General features: G+C 40.2%; 1 protein-coding gene across 1 annotated transcript; it reads left to right on the top strand.

The window, feature by feature from the left end:
* The first annotated feature begins 3,540 nt into the window (after positions 1-3,540).
* LOC114548590 (alpha-tectorin) lies at positions 3,541-15,676 on the top strand. The gene is made up of 24 exons (XM_028568576.1): positions 3,541-3,579; positions 3,911-3,934; positions 4,473-4,588; positions 4,948-5,226; positions 5,326-5,421; positions 5,571-5,736; positions 6,279-6,679; positions 6,791-7,367; positions 7,459-8,042; positions 8,269-8,818; positions 8,904-9,502; positions 9,691-9,848; positions 9,960-10,357; positions 10,472-10,668; positions 11,446-11,841; positions 11,950-12,233; positions 12,364-12,641; positions 12,943-13,062; positions 13,465-13,649; positions 13,775-13,935; positions 14,405-14,656; positions 14,853-15,012; positions 15,108-15,210; positions 15,310-15,676. Exons 1-24 carry the CDS (start codon positions 3,549-3,551, stop codon positions 15,399-15,401), a joined length of 6,207 nt encoding a protein of 2,068 aa, XP_028424377.1. The 5' UTR covers positions 3,541-3,548; the 3' UTR covers positions 15,402-15,676.
* Positions 15,677-16,959: the final 1,283 nt, after the last annotated feature.

Raw genomic sequence — 16,959 nt, 5'->3', positions numbered from 1 at the left:
CCAAGGAGATGGTAATTAACTTTAGTAGGACTGGTTCCTGGGATCCATCTGACGGATTAGCTTGCCTCCAAGGACAACACAACTGTCATTAAGCGGGCCCAACAGGGCCTTCACTCTCTCCGCAGGCTGAAGAGTGTGGACAGGGTGATTATTGGTTGACGATAAAGATATAAAATATGAGTCCAGTAGAGGTCATATTTTCACATGCTGCAGGCCTATATGTTTTTGGGTCACAATTTCTATCACTTGCAGCTGGAAAATGTTCCGCCTCCCTGCAGTTTGCCTTGCTCTGGGTCAGGTCATGTTGCACGTTTTGTTTTCTCGGATTCAATTTCTATGGTCCGAGTTAAGCTACAGTAATGAGGTAGATTGAGAGAGTATTAAGTTTCCAATTCAGGACAAAGTGAATAGAGTGATCAACACTTCTGTTGGCTGTAAATGAACCTAAAGCTGTGCATCACTGAGCAACAGGCTAACATTTTGATTAACCTTCTTGGTGTGTTCCAGTAAAACCGAACTGTGTTTCCTTATTACCATAAGCTTTAATAAAACCCTTCACACAGTAGATACTCACTCAAACAAAAGATGTTGGTTGGGCATCAACGACTAGCAGGCTACGTGTTATTTTTTCGATTTTCTTGGCTGATAATGAGCCTTTGGGGAACACATTTATTCAGGGTCTGGGCATCAAACACTTAATTTCCTGCATTCATTTTGGTCCATTTTATGCACCTGTTTATGGTGGAAACATCTTTATTTAGGCTATGTGATATTAGCCTAGCTAATGCAATATAATGCAGTAAGGGGGGTTTTACATTAGGGACCTGGGCCCTGATCCGACTAGCCACTTGACCCCAAGTCCAGTTTGTTTGATCAGTGTGTAGGCTACATTGATTTGTGCCAAAGTCCACTTGGAAAGGTGTTAAGGTGCCAGGAGCAGACGTTCACCTCGCTAACTTGCTTTTCAATTGCTTTCCAATGCAGTTGTCCAATTATTACATCTTTGCCTGGTAAACACTATATTTCTGTCATTAGATCCAGTGGTTGTATGTGGAAGTGCGGACAGAAGGAGTCGATGAACAACAAATCTCCACCATTCTGGATTCTTGTTGGGCCAGCTAGCATGTCTGCTTGGATCTAATTATAACTAAGTACAAAACTATTCACCTTGTGTTATCACACTAAACAGTGGTTGAATTCAATCCAGATTCAATTCTATGGAGTTATATTACTGCCATACAATTCTAGACGTTTTCTTGCCTCTCTCTACTTGCTTTACCCTTCTTCTCTTCTATGACTTAACCCTGTAACCATGGTAAGATTGTTATTTCTACCACCTTCACCATCTTCCAGGTGTCCTAACCCAGCAGATGGTACAGTAGAGATGGTTCAGAACCGTAATTCCACTGTGATCCGATTCTCCTTTTTCTTTTTCACTTTTACCAACTTTTCATCCATCTACCTGCAATGCCAGATCCACCTTTGTCTTTTAAAACGCAACAACCTCATAACTGTAGGCTACATATAATCCTGTCTATCACACGGCTTGGTCCACATTGTACTGGTGTGGAGGCAGAAATCTCAGAGATTGGTATCTCAAAGCAAATAAAACCCAAACTATTTAGCTTACCCCCTATAGTACATGTATTGTATCAAATCAAGTTGCATGTTTAATGGGGCAGGATAGATAAAAATGAATGGATATTAATATATTATTTATACATCATGTTTTAATGTTAAACATACATGTGGAAGGCACAGTGAATCCTTAAGCTTAATTGTATGGCTTCCTTACCTATAGTAAGCTTATCTTCAATGTGTAAATTAAATGTTATAGATAAAAGGCCAATTTTTAACATAATTTGGCAGCCCCCCTAGTTTGGCTATCACCAGACCAAGCTCAATCTTTTAAGCTTGAACATTAGTCTGGGGAGTCTGCTCTGTATTTTCTCTGCACAAGAGGCGTGATCAACGGGCATAGTTCAAATGACTCTGTACGCAATTGGATAGTCCTTCAACCAATCAGACCAACGATCCGGGTGACGTAGCAGCTACAGCGACATTGACGGTTGCTGCGCTTCGGTGGCCGGCTTGTTGAATGTAAACAAGAAGCTGCTTGGTCGCTTCTCTATCGTCATCGTGTAAAACCCGCCAGTAGCAAGCCAGGTGGATTAGCCAGTTTGTCATTGGTTCCCGCAAATTTGTAACGGAAGCAGCGGAATGTACAGGTTTCCAGCCTGGGCTGCAGGGCAAAATCTAATTGCAGTTCACTTACTCTGAGGACCCCTTAAGGGTCACGGACCCCCTGTTGAATATCTCTGATGTTGTCTATAGAATAACCAACTCTTTGAGCAGTTTTTAAGATATCTTGTAATAATGTGAGACTGCAAACAGAACCTCCTTGGCAGATTACTTAAAACAAAGAGTATGTCATATATTCTCAGCAGTTAACATTAAAAAAATTTCAGTGTTGCAAAAACCAAGTTAATATGAATGTTTTTGTTATTTTACTTTAGTTTATAAGAAAATGACTTGATAGTTCAAGGGGTAATTGGTCCTGTTTCTATGGCAGTAGAAATAGGCTAAGTTCAAGCTTTTCTACAATGGTGACCAGTATTGTAATAAATACTCCATGGGAACAAGTATCTTGACACTTATATAGCTTTCTAACAATTTGCTCTAAGTATAAAAGCCTTTGGTAGCATATTACATCTTCTTTCTGTTTCTGCTGAACACAGTCCAATAATCTTCACTATTCTTAATTCACAATAGAATGTTTGGTTCACTTGTTATGAGGAATTCATCCATCTGATATTCCTGTAACTGGTCAGATGACAGATATATGGAATAGTGCCAGCTTTAACTGTATAAAGCATTGTTGCAGTGCCACAGTCTCACATAGATGAGTGATATAAGAACAAAAGAAGCACATATGAACAGGTAATCAATTTATTTTTGATAAATGAGACATTATTTTCAAACTGATGCTGCATATTAATAGTATTCCCTTGAAACATGGTGCTGGTTTCCAACTGAATTATAGCCAGAACATTATTGAGGACAATCTTCACTTGACATCATCAAAATGTTATTTTTATTAAAATTATTACCTCAGACACATAGGTGATGTTTACAGTCTTGTTTGCTTGTCAATTATTAGGATGTAAGTTAATATAATAAAATGTTAATGAAAAATCATATAAAATTAGACCGCAAGATATAGTTTTTTTAAACGCTTGCCATGCCATTTTCTCAGAAAGTATTGCATATACTTACAGTACATGAATAAAAATGTTATGTGCATGTGAATATAATGTATACTTTAATGTATATCTGGATCAATATGAATTTAAATCTATAAATATATTTTGCTCTTAAAACCATGAACTAACAAATGTACAGGACTAAGAATCTTTGGGTTTGGTATGCAGTCTCTTGAGTACTCTTTCGTTCTAATTCTGTCCTATTTTTTTATTTTTTTAAATTGAATTCATTATATTTAGTCAGCAGGTTTAGAATTTCATTTTTGGAGAATGGCGGGTCAAATCATGTTGCCTGTGCTGCTTTTGGGCATGATAGGTGAGTGTTTTATTAAATAAAATTCAATTAAACACATTTTTATTTCTGTTGATGCATTTAGGTAAATTCACTAGCTAATCCAAGCATACTGTAGATACACTGTATGTCATATCCACCTACCTAATGTATATAAGCAACCTGTTACATTTATCATTCTATATTTCAGCACCCTTTGCACACCTTGCAGTTCAGATTAGTTGTGCTTGTTTTTAGCTGTATGTTTATTTCTGTGGTTGTACTTTGAGAACAACAAAAAAATTTTAGTTCCTTGTACGGGCACACATACTTGGCCACTGAATGTAATTCTGATATTTATGCGTTGTTTTCATAGGTACGGTGATTCCTCAGACTTCAGGTAAGTTGAAGCTTAGATAATTGGTTTGATTTGCCGTGCTATACTTACCAAGTAATATAATACCAGACTGAAAGGCAGTGTTTCACCGCCCCCCTCTGGTTGCACATGGGATGTGGTAGGAAATTATATCATGGTGCACTGAATCACTAAAGTACACTCAGACAAAAGAAGATCTTCAGGTGGTGTAAAGTTGCTTTTAATTAGACATTTTTCACAGCATAACCATTAGTAAATTAATTTATATGTCCAGTATAGCCTTATAAAGATCCAGGGTCCTTCATCTCCTTGGTCAAATTGCTGCACAATGCTGTCATTTCAAATGTTTTCAATGACATCTGTGCTTTTCCTGCTATAATATTGTCAAAATGCCTGAAAAGGTAAATGGGAATTCTGGAAGGTTGGATATATGCTAAATCTAGCGATCTATGATGATCTAATGTTAAAAACAGGTTGCAACATTTGCCAATAAGGCCAATGTGGATGAGCATTTTATCTTTTTTTATTTTTATTTTTTAAATGTGATGTATTTGTTCCTTAGGACCCCTCTACGCAATTGCTGGAACCACAAGCCCTCGATCAGACGATGGAAGTTCTCCTCTAATTCTCCTGCAACGACCTTTTGTGTATTTTGGCCGGTCCTATTCTCAGATTTATGTATGGAAAAATATTTTTTAGCAAACTGCAAAATCTATAACTTTTGGAGACTAAAATCACTTCTAACTCAATATCTGTGTTGTAAATGAGCAAACATTTATACAAAAAATAATAAGAGAAGAAAAAAGCATTTTATGCTTTAAATATTTTATGAAACTATACTTTGTAACTTCAACTTAACTTAAATGTTTTAGATATTTGAAAAAAACTACTACAGTTATAGTTAATATATTGATATATCTTTAATATGGTTATAAAATACAGTAAATACATTGATCCTTGATAACTTGCAATTGTCAATGAGTGTAATCAAGGCCTAATAATACTTTGTTAATAAGAACTGGTTCATTTGTTTCCAGGTAAACCAAAATGGACACCTTACCTTTAACAAAGCATTTTCTAGTTATATTCCTCAAAGGTTTCCAATATATGGAACCAGAGACATCATCGCTGTATTCTGGACAGATTTAGATAACAGAGTAAATGGTGAGATCTACTACAACCAATACACCAGCGGCAGTGTCCTCCAACAAGCTACACAGGACATTAATGGGTATTTCCCAGGGCTGAACTTCAATGCCAACTGGGTCTTTGTTGCAACATGGTATGAGGTGGCCTACTTTCCAACCACTGGAACAGTAAGTCAACTTGTTCAAGAAATGGAGAAATACATAATGATGTGAGTGTGTATTGTACCTACTATATTTACTATAATAATCACAACTCAATTTTTACAGCGTACAACTATCCAAGCTGTCTTGATCTCTGATGGCCAGTACTCATTTGTGATAATGAACTATGGGATAATAGCCTTAACAACTCACAATGTACAGGTTCGAACCATTAAAATTGTATGCAATGTATTCTACAAAACATGTTTTTAAGTTCCCATGCATTACTGAAATCTGAACGCAGTAATGTACAAAAAACTTTAAAATAATTGTATTAATAATTATTTTACTAATGTGTGATGTACCTCCAGGCTGGATATGACACAGAACAATCACCTCATCATTTCACTATTCCTGGATCATTCTCAAACAATGCAACTGGCAATTACTCAGCTTTCCGCCTGAGCAGCAACGTCAACGTACCCGGTCGTTGGGCTTTCCGGACAGATCGTGGATCAAGAGGCTGCGCTTTCAATGGTAAAACCAGAACCATAGGGTGTTCACCATGGTACTTTTTACAGTAATCTGTACATGTGATCATCGTTCTATGAAGATACTAGAAAGTCTGATGATAAACGTGCTTGTTGTTGAACAATTGAACAATGTTTTATATGCTATATTGTGTATGTTGTGCACTGAACTGCTAGCCCATTAGAATATGATGATATACTGGTGATCTAAGTTACATTTTTTGTATCATATCTTTTATTTAATTAAATTTGAAATTTGCATTGGCATGCTTAAGTAGTTCTGAACAGTTAAATGGTTGGGGCATTTAAGTATTCTACAAGGTCAAGACGCTACAAGTGACAATGCAGCGTCCCAAGTCCATGGTGGCTGGGGACCTGTCTTCTTATGTCCTCCTCTTCTCTATCACCTCATTTATCGACCCCATTCTACTGTTTGTTATAAAAACTAAAGGCTCAAATGCCCCCCAAAATGTTTAATTAGTGTTTGCATGTTGTTGTCAATGCCTTTCAAGGAAAATTATTTTTCTATTTCCTTTATTTGTCTTCAAGGTCAACCTGTGCAGCGGGGTGACTCATTCTGGAGTGACAGTACCTGTGCACAGAAGTGCACCTGTACCTCAGAAGGCCTGGAGTGTCACAGCGAACCCTGCTCCTTTTCCCAAATCTGCCAGCCTAGTGCCTTTCAGTTCTCCTGTCAGACGGTGCAGAGACGTGCCTGCACCATAAGTGGCGATCCACATTACTATACCTTCGATAACACAGTGTTTCACTTCCAGGGCACCTGCACTTATGTTCTCTCTGAGCAATGTGGCAATGGGTTGCCCTACTACAGAGTAGAGGGCAAGAACGAGCACCGTGGCAGCACTCAGGTTTCTTGGACACGACTGGTCAAAGTGTATGTCAATAATGAAACAATTGAACTTGTCAAGGGACGACGTGGTGAGGCTAAGGTTAGCAATAAGAAGTTCACACCTACTGTAATATTTAGAATTTAGTTCATATTCTTTACTATTACTATTTAAGTAGTTTTACTATGTCTTCACTTGCTTGTGTGCTTACAGATTAATGGGAAGTTTGCAGCCACTCCGATCTCCCTTAGCAATGGCACCGTCCAGGTTTATGAGTCAGGTTTTTCTGTGATCATCAGTACTGACTTTGGCTTGGAGGTGTCTTATGACACTTATCATTATGTCAGAATCAGTGTGCCATACACTTACCAGAATGCAACATGTGGCCTGTGTGGAAACTTCAATAATCACCCTGAGGATGACTTTCGAACCCGCCAAGGCGAAGTTGTGAGCTCTGACGTGGTTTTTGCCAACAGCTGGCAAACATCAGGAGACGATGAGCCTGGTTGTGGGACGCGATGTGGAGGTCTGAACTGTGCTGCCTGCACTGAGGCTCAGAAATCTTTATACAGCAACAGTGCCAATTGTGGTTTCCTCCAGAGCAGTTCTGGACCTTTTGCTGCTTGCCATGGACGACTTCCACCACAGACCTTTGTTGAGAGTTGTGTGTATGATCTGTGTGTAGGAGGAGGCTACCAACCCATTCTGTGCCAAGCGCTAAATGTGTATGCAAGTCAGTGTCAAAAGAATGGTATACAGCTGCCCAGCTGGAGGAGACAAGGCTTCTGTGGTATGTCTGTTCATCAATCAACATTATTTTAAATAATCCTTTTGGTAAAATGTCCATGATGTTAAGATCAATGTTCTTTTCTTCTGTCTAGAAATCCTCTGCCCAGCCAACAGCCACTTTGAGTCCCAAGGCACAGGATGTCCAGCTACCTGTGTCAATCCCAATTCTACCTACAACTGCCCTCTCCCTCCCCAGGAGAGCTGTATCTGCAATCCAGGCTATGTCCTTAGTGGTGGGGTCTGCGTGGCTCATTCTGAATGTGGCTGCAGCTTTGAGGGTCGCTACTACCGCTCTGGAGAAACTACATTACTAGACGAGGACTGTGGGAGACGTTGTAGCTGCAGTTATGGCTCCATGACTTGCCACTCTCATGGTTGTGGGCCACAAGAGTCTTGCAGGGTGGAGGAGGGAGAAAGAGGATGCAGGCCTAACCGTTATGCAACATGTTGGATAAGAGGCCCAGGGTCATACCATACATTTGATGGACTGACATACCAGTATCCTGGGGCATGTAGATTGACCCTTGCCAAAGTAATGGGTTTGTCTAGTCACCCACATTTTGTGGTGACAGCAGAAAAAGTGCCCAGAGGCCAGCAGGGTTTTGCCCGGTTGCTGAAGTTTGAAGCTGAGGGAACCCAAATCTCCATAGAAATGACAGATAGCAGCAGTGTTCAGGTAAGTCACGAATATGTTTCAAGAGCTAAAAAAAAAATAAATGAGTTGTGACACCAGAGAAACATTTTTATAAAAAAATTGAATTATAGAATAACAGTCTTGCATGCAGAAATAATCTTTTAAACAACACATAAAAATGGGCACTCTTTTTCAAAAAAAAGGTTCTAAAAAGTTTTTTGATGAAAACTGAAAACACTTATACTGGCTGTTTAATATATCCCTTTAGGTTGACGGTCAGCAGATAAGACTACCATTCAGCTCAGCGTCCAACCAAATCCAAATCTACCACAGCAGCATTCAAAGTGTCATAGTTCGCACCTCCTTTGGTGTAACGGTGCAGATAGTCTGGCCTCACTTTGTGCGTGTCACTGCACCTGGTATCTACAATTCACTGGGAGGACTCTGTGGTAATTACAATGGTCACCCACAAGATGACTTCCGCACACCCAATGGAGTCCTGGTCAACAGTTCTCAGGACTTTGGGGACAGTTGGCGAGATGGCTCTCTCAATGCACAATGTGTGGAAAGTGTAAATAATAACTCTACAACAAATTACAATTCTAGTGAGTACTGTGGCATTCTTGGCTCGCCGCATGGGCCGTTTGCCCAGTGTTGGGCCGTGGTGGACCCACGGGAGCATGTGAATGCATGTGTGGAGATCATTAGAGCCTCTAGAGATCCAGCATCAGTGCTGTGTGAAGTCCTACGAGATTATGCACTAATGTGTCAACAGAACGGTGTACACCTTCAACGCTGGAGGAATGCAACTGAATGTGGTAAACACTTTGCTGCCTTTTAGGGTAGGTGATTTTAATATAATTTCAATGATTTTGCTAAATTAATTTCTTTGTTTTTCTCTAGAGCCAAACTGCCCTCTAAACAGCCATTATGAATTCTGTGGAACCACTTGTCCTTCCACCTGCCCCAGCCTCTCTTTCCCTTTCGCCTGTGACACTGTGTGCCAGGAGGGGTGCCAGTGTAATGATGGTTTTGTCCTCAATGGCAACCAGTGCGTAACACCAAGAGCCTGTGGATGCCATCACCGAGGACGCTATCGGCGCGGGGGGGAACAGTTCTGGGATGGTGAGGAATGTCAGAGCTTGTGTATGTGCAATGGCACTACTGGGGCAGTCCACTGTATCCCCAACTCCTGTGGTCCCCAGGAGTCCTGCCGTGTGGTGGAGGGTGAGTTTGGCTGCCATACAAACCCTCAGGGCACCTGCTCTGCATCTGGTGACCCTCACTACCTCACCTTTGATCACAAGGCCTATGACTTCCAGGGAACCTGCCGCTATGTGCTGGCGACCCTTTGTAATGACACTGATGGGCTCCATGAGTTTTCAGTGGAAGCTAAGAATGAGCCGTGGAATGGGTTGACTGTTTCAATCACAGCTGAAGTTTTTGTGAAAGTATGGGGCTATCGAGTGCAAATGACGAGGGTGAGCCACGGTGTGGTACAGGTGAGTAAAACAGATTCCTATTGAAGACATCCTTAATCAAATTATTCCTCTGACTCTACATCTATTTTGATCGACACTGGATTTGACATCTATAATTTTTAAAAGCAACAGATAGTTGCAACACAAATACAAATCTATGATTGCTATCAGCTTCTTTCTATTCAGCTTCTGTTTTTCCAATGTTAAAGGTGAATGGAGTAATTAAAAACTTACCTATTCTCTTAAATGGAAGTCGTGTTTCTATCTACGCAAGTGGATCTCGCACATATCTCAGCACTGATTTTGGCCTGAGTGTCATGTACGATGGACAGTACACAGTGTCTATCTCTGTGCCTTCAAGTTACAGGTATTTATGTTTGAATGATTTAGTTTACATTCTGAAAAATTATTTTTATCACACATGTTGAACACATGTAGCTTTGACTGTGGATGTATTTAACTATTGTCATTAATACAGAGGAAAAACATGTGGACTTTGTGGAAACTTCAATGGCAATCCAAATGATGAGTTCCACACCCCATCTGGAATGATGGTCACCACTCCACAAGAGTTTGGGACAGCTTGGAAAGTGGCAGCCAACTACACCTGCAGTGATGGCTGTGGCTCCTCTTGCCCACAATGCTCCAATGACCTACCTGCTAGAGCACAATGTGAGATGATTCGGGCAGCCGACGGTCCCCTCAGCTTCTGCCATGAGCATGTGGACCCAGCGCCATATTTCAATGACTGTGTGTTTGATGTTTGTGTGGCTGGAAATCAAGGCCAAGATCTTCAGTGTAGGGCCATTCAAACATATGTCAGTGCCTGTCAGTCTGCTAATGTTCGAATCTACCCTTGGAGACAGAACACCTGCAGTAAGTGTTTTCCAAGAAAGTCTTTTGATCTTCTGCACATATGTTCATGCTTAGTTAATTGACCAACGTTAATCATTTTAACCACCTGACATCCATCATTTAATTCTTATAAAGGACTTGACTGTCCAGCCAACAGCCATTATGAGCTGTGTGGTACCAGCTGTGGCCACACCTGTGCCAGCAGCATTGATGCCACCTGTGAGCAGGTTTGCTCTGAAGGATGTTTCTGTAACGAGGGCTTCCTCAGGAGTGGGACAAGATGTGTCCCTGTGGAAAGCTGTGGCTGTCAATATGATGGCTTCTACTATAGTGTAAGTTAATTAATCTCTATGATTTTAGCCTTTGCACACACAACCATTTCCCTTTGGTCAAGGATCATTAAGCAGCTCTCCTATATCACAGATGTCAGAATCCCATTGTCTTTCTCAGTCTACCCACCTCTATCAACATCAACATTGCTGTGCTTAACAAAGTAACCAAAGTTACCAAGTAACAAGTTATTTCACAATACTTTAGAGAGAGGACCAAAGCCACGCTACAATAGTTGTTCTGTTTATCATCAGATTACTTAAATATGGAAGAACAATTTGCTACTTTATTGTGCTACACATTTTGTGTAAAAAAATAATTTTGTAGTTGCAGAACACTGGCTGACTGTATCCTCAGATTCTGCTTAATACATTTTGCAAATTAACCCTTTTTACATCTACTCGCCCCATTACACCTCAATTTCCCCCTCTTTTCTCTTAACACCATTACCATTATCATTAATACAATTTGCCCATTGTTCGTTTTCTATTTTATTCATCCTTTTAAATGTATTAAAGCTTTCTAATTGCCTTGTAATGACTTGGAATATTACATATAATATTGTTATACACAGCCCACAATTTATATAAATCTGTATAACTGTACTATATGGCATATGAATATGAATATGTTGCATATTAATATTTAATGTATGATTCACAACACAGAACAATGACAATTTTATTATCCAATCCCCCTCAGCAGCCTTTTGTCTTGTCTTGATGTATCACATGTTAAATATATCCTTTTTATGTGTCTCTTTTTCTCGCTTGTTGCAGGCTGGTGAGTCCTTCTGGACAGAGGGTTGTTCCCAGCGATGTGAATGCCATGCTCCCAATGACCTGCGCTGTTCTGCTGCATCTTGCACTCCTGCACAAGAGTGCACCATCAGAAATGGTCAGTTGGGCTGTTTTGATGCAATGTCTTCTTGCATTGTATGGGGGGACCCACACTACATCACCTTTGATGGGGCACTGGCTCATTTCCAGGGCACATGCTCTTACATCATTACTGAGAGTGTGAGCCACGGCACCAATGAAACACAGTTTCAGGTAGTAGCCACCAATAATCACCGTGGAAACAACCGTGTGTCGTTTGTGTCAGCAGTGGATATATACCTCTCAAAACAACCAGAGAGAGTGTATGTCAGGATTGGACCCAACCAAATAGTAAAGGTAAACACTTTTTGGATGAACAACTTTCTATATGTGTCTGCTGAAAACATCGGTAGTGCATCCTTACTTCTTGTCAGTCTGTCTCTCTCATATCTCTTATCCCTCCAGGTGAATGGAAGTGAAGTGTCTCTTCCCGCCACTGTAGGAACATTAGCTCACGTGGTAAGGCAGGGAAGCTACATAGTGGTCGATGCCATTAACTTGATAGTCCAGTTCGACGGGCAGAGTACTTTACTGGTCAGAATAGGCCAACACTATCAAAACAGAGTCACTGGGATGTGTGGAAACTTCAACAGTGATCCTGCAGATGACAAAGTCTTGCCCAATGGCACATTGACACAAAATGACAATCAATTTGGACACAGCTGGAAGTCACCCACAAGACAACCAGGGTGAGGTGTTTTGAAAAAAACTAAAGTATCATCAGTTGACAATCTTTTCACTACTTAAAGAAAGAGAACACACTACATAATATTACAGAAAAATACGTTGTGTGTGTTAAACGTATCATGTGTTATCTAGGTGTGGATCCACCGATGAAAGGAGTGGCGATGGATTGAACAACTGTCCCTTTATGGAAGAATACTCTGAGCTCTGTAGTGTAATCACCAACAGTAGCGGCCCATTCAGAGCCTGTCACCTGCACTCTGACCCACAGCCATTTTTCAGTTCCTGTGTCTACGATCTCTGCCTCTACACTCCAGCCAATGGCATGCTGTGTTCTGCAGTGTCAGCCTATGAGAGAACCTGCTCTGTTTTGGGGTTAAACATCCCAGAATGGCGCTCTGCTTTGCAATGTGGTATGTTTGCACTGGGCTAATAGATGGCCAATATTATGAATGAGAACACAAATCCTTATGTTGCACTTACATGTGGCACTTTGTAGTTTGTTTTTTTTTTAAGCTAATGCTGTTCCAAGTTTGTACCTTCATGGTTAAATGGACTTATTGGAAGTCGCATTGGATACAAGTATTTAAATTAAATTCAATGTAATATAACAGAACTTTCCATTTGTCCTTCTTGAGGAAAGAGGTATTATCTTTTACTTGTTTTTTAACAGTTTTATGACTCCTTGTCTCATCCTTTCCCCACTGTCCATAGCTGAGTCAGACCCCTGTGAACAGCTGAACTGCACAGAGTACGAGTGGTGTGGTGAGAAGGACGGTGTGTACGGCTGCTTCTGTGATGAGCACTACCATCGGCTCAACAATGAGAGCTATGGTGAGGGCAGCTCTTAAATCGTTGCTTTGTATTTTAAATCACTTACATGCTGCATGTGAGATGATTAGTAGACATTGCTATGGAGGCCAAGGTTCATGGGTATTGAGGTAATGTGATCCATCCACCATGACAAAATAACAGATGAAACATGATTTTTCAGAAACAAGGTTAAAACTGGTAATCAAATATAAACTCATAAAATTGGTACAATATCTGTGAGAGTCTCAACTCTGTTCTCTGTGGGTTTGTCACTAGGAGAAAAACCTTTTAAATTACAGCTGTGATTTGATCCATTAATCGAAAAATATTGATTAGTACACTTTAACCATGAGATTCTATAAAAAATCTACAGAAACATATATATATATATATATTTTTTTTTTTTTTCTCTCTCTTTCATAGACTCGTCCATCACTTGTGTCAGTAGTTCAGGCACTATGTCCGTGTCACGCTGCCAGCTGTTTGAAGCTGGCTTCCACTCCAACGCCCTCCATCTCCAAGATGACTTCTGCAATGGGACTCTCCAGAACGGACGACTGGTGTTCAACTTTAATAATGATGATCAGCTGTGTGGGACAGCTCTCAGGGTACATAGCTCCATAGACTCTAATGTTATCAACACAGACTGAAGAAAATTTGAGATGTAAATGTTCTCCTTAAGACATATAACAACTACAAATAACTCAAACCATTTTGTCATTTCCATTAAAAGAGCAATGGAACCCATTTCATCTATGAGAATGCCATCCAGGGCAACATGGACCCTCATAAACGTCTAATAAGCCGTCAGAGAAGCATTCATCTGCGTTTCTGCTGTGAATACCCTCTGGCCCAGGCCCTGTCCATGGCTGTGGGCATCAACCCTATAGAGAGGTGAAGACACCATCACCTCCCCCACATGTTGCTTACTAAATAAAAGTAACACTGTCCTTTTTATAGTGAGGACTGTCCATAGTGATACATCATGGCGTATGCAATGATAGGGTTTCAGTAGTACGTATTCCAATAACAGTATATTAAACACTGCTACATCTGCACCCTGCCTTTTTTTTTTGTAAGGTGGCAGTGGTGCTCTATGATGACAGTGGTAATGACATTGACAAAGATTGAAGATAGGTGCCCTTGGTTCTTGGAAATGTTTATTCAATGTCAAGTTCTGCACCAACTCTAATAAACTTACTGTTTAAGCCAACAATACAAACAAAAGGAAAAGGAAATTCAGGGGAGTCTGTCCCTGTTCTGTAAATGTGAATACAACAAATATTGCAAGCAAGACTTTCACCTGCCAGTGAATTGTTCCTTCTCAAGTGTAGTGACGCTATGTGTCGTTTTTTTTCCATAGCATTGTGAGGAAGAAGCTTCCAGTAGGCCATGGACAGTATCATATGAGAATGATCCCCTACCAGGACGCTGGCTTCCGCTTCCCCCTGACCAGTAACAGGAACATAGAAATGGAAATCGACCAGAGGTTGTATGTGGAGGTGCGGACAGAAGGAGTCGACCAAAGGCAGATCTCCACTGTTCTGGACTCTTGTTGGGCAACGCCGGTCAACCTCACCAGCTACCCCGTCCGCTGGGATCTCATAAATGCAGAGTAGGAGCTATTGCAACTTCATCTTGTCTTAGCACACTGATCCCTGGTTCTCGTCAAAATCTGAAAAAATAAATAAAGAATTTGACCATTGAAGGGCCTCTCTTCACTTGCTCTACCCATCCTCTCTTTTACAACTTAACTACTTTATTTTCTTCCTGGTAACATTGGAACTTTCACCATCTTCTCCGTCTTCCAGGTGTCCTAACCCAGCAGATGGAACAGTAGAGATGGTTCAGAACGGCATCTCCACTGTGTCCCAATTCTCCTTCAGGATGTTCACCTTTAAGAACTTTTCATCCATCTACCTGCACTGCCAGGTCCACCTTTGTCTTTTAAGACACAACAACTGCACAGCTGTAAGTACTACTGTATTTGTGTGTGTGTTTGTTGTGTGTTTGGATAAATTATCAACAGGTGCATAAAAAGACGCCTCTAATGTTGTTTCCTGCAGCACTGTTACCCAGGTTACCTCAGGCGCGTTCAGAGGGACGTATCCTACCATGCCACTACAGACATCTCACTAGGACCACTAACCCTGAGACCACATAGGAGAGGTAACTTATCTTCTCATATGTTTGTACTTGTACTTGATGTATTAATAACACAGAGCTCAATGAATACATTTTAATTCAACTTTGTTTTTTCTTTTGCAGGAAGAATGGTGCAACCGAGCAGTGCTTCAGGCCAGTTGACCTCATTGATGACCCTGCTAGTCAGTTTGCTAACAGCCAAAACTCTGGTCTAGGCTGATCAAAGGTGATCTATATTGTAAAATTACTCAACATACCTTTGCTTTTGGATTGTAGTTCTATTTGAAAGGCCTTGTCCTTGAGTTGTCTTTTGTTATTTGTATGCAGGTGAAAAGTAGAATTAGTTATTGCTTTAAAACAGTAGGGGACGCCAATGTGCAGCATACTAAAGTCACTTGCCCTTTGTTGTATTCACTTTGCAAGGTGTTTATTGATGGTATCCTTAGTTTCTTTGTGGTGGTTCTTTTCATTAAATTATAAATTAAAGTATTTTATGCATGGAGTATTAACCTCATTTGTTGTCCAGCCCACGGAACAAACTGGAAAAGGATTAAACTTTTTCTATTGTACATAGTGAATGGTTCTCTGGGTGCGCCAACCACAACAATATTAAGCTCATCAACAATAATAAGGTTGGAGTTTTATACATGAATGGCACTGCAGTATAATGCAAATTACTGTTGAGAAAGACTAAGACTTAAGTCAATTCAAAATGTGTACAATCTGAACATGGGATACATCTCTGAATTTGTTTCACTGCTTTCTTTAAAAAATGTCAGTCAGATTATTTTAATATTCCTTCATTGACGAAATACAGTTACATTAATTGCCATACAATTACAATATTCAGACAATAATGTGTGAATGGGCAATAAAGTTGAAAGAATTCAGCCAGGATCTAACAATAACTTCAGTGCGCCGTGTCCTGTTCACTCACTCTCACACAAACACAACCAGCAGAGATGTAAAGGAGATGTACACCAACGCATAAAATCATATCACATAGTAGGTCAAACAGTAGCTAACCAGTTTATCTTTCCCACAGTTGTGCTCATAAGTTTATGAACCCATGCTAAAGTTGACTAAAAAGAGGAATGAAAAATCATCTTATGGAAATTGATCTTAATGCCTTTATTTAAAAAATTAGGAAAAATTCGACCTTTAAGGACACCAATTTTCTTTGTGAATGAATAATGTATCGTAAATAAATTAATGTTCTTCCTTAAAATACAGGGGGCATAAGTAAGTACACCCCTATGTTAAATTCCCATTGTCGAGCGGTGTGACAGTTATCGAGGCATAGTATCCCTTTTTCTTTTAAAGTCAACCCCTTTTCTCCCCCTCGACAACCCTCGCTCTCTAAGCCCTCTTCAGCCGTACAGCCGTTACAGATACTGTCAGCGGGGCGGATAGTTAAGCCTATATTAAAGGAAAGTTTCATGCTTGTCAGATCGGTCCCTGGGGTTGCTGCAAACCGCACGGTTAAAGAGGAGGCCACCACTTCCCCTTTTAGGGTATCCCCGCTCACACGGGTAAAGTGGAGAAAAAGGAAAAAAAGTCTTCTAAAAGGGCAAAAAAAGAAAAAAAAAGGTTTTTTGGGTCACCTTGCTCAAGACGAACACAGGTGGTTTTATTATTTTTTTTTAAAAAGCAAAAAGTTAACAAGAAAACAAAATAAATGAAAAAATGAACTAAGTTCAATCAATCAAAAAGGCTCTAAGACACAGGAGGTCCCTACAGCAAGGGTATCGGTCAAGAGAGCAGAAAATAAGC

Source organism: Perca flavescens, chromosome 21 (genome assembly GCF_004354835.1).
Source record: "Perca flavescens isolate YP-PL-M2 chromosome 21, PFLA_1.0, whole genome shotgun sequence".
NCBI lineage: Eukaryota > Metazoa > Chordata > Actinopteri > Perciformes > Percidae > Perca > Perca flavescens.
This window is presented reverse-complemented; position numbering and strand designations above follow the sequence as displayed.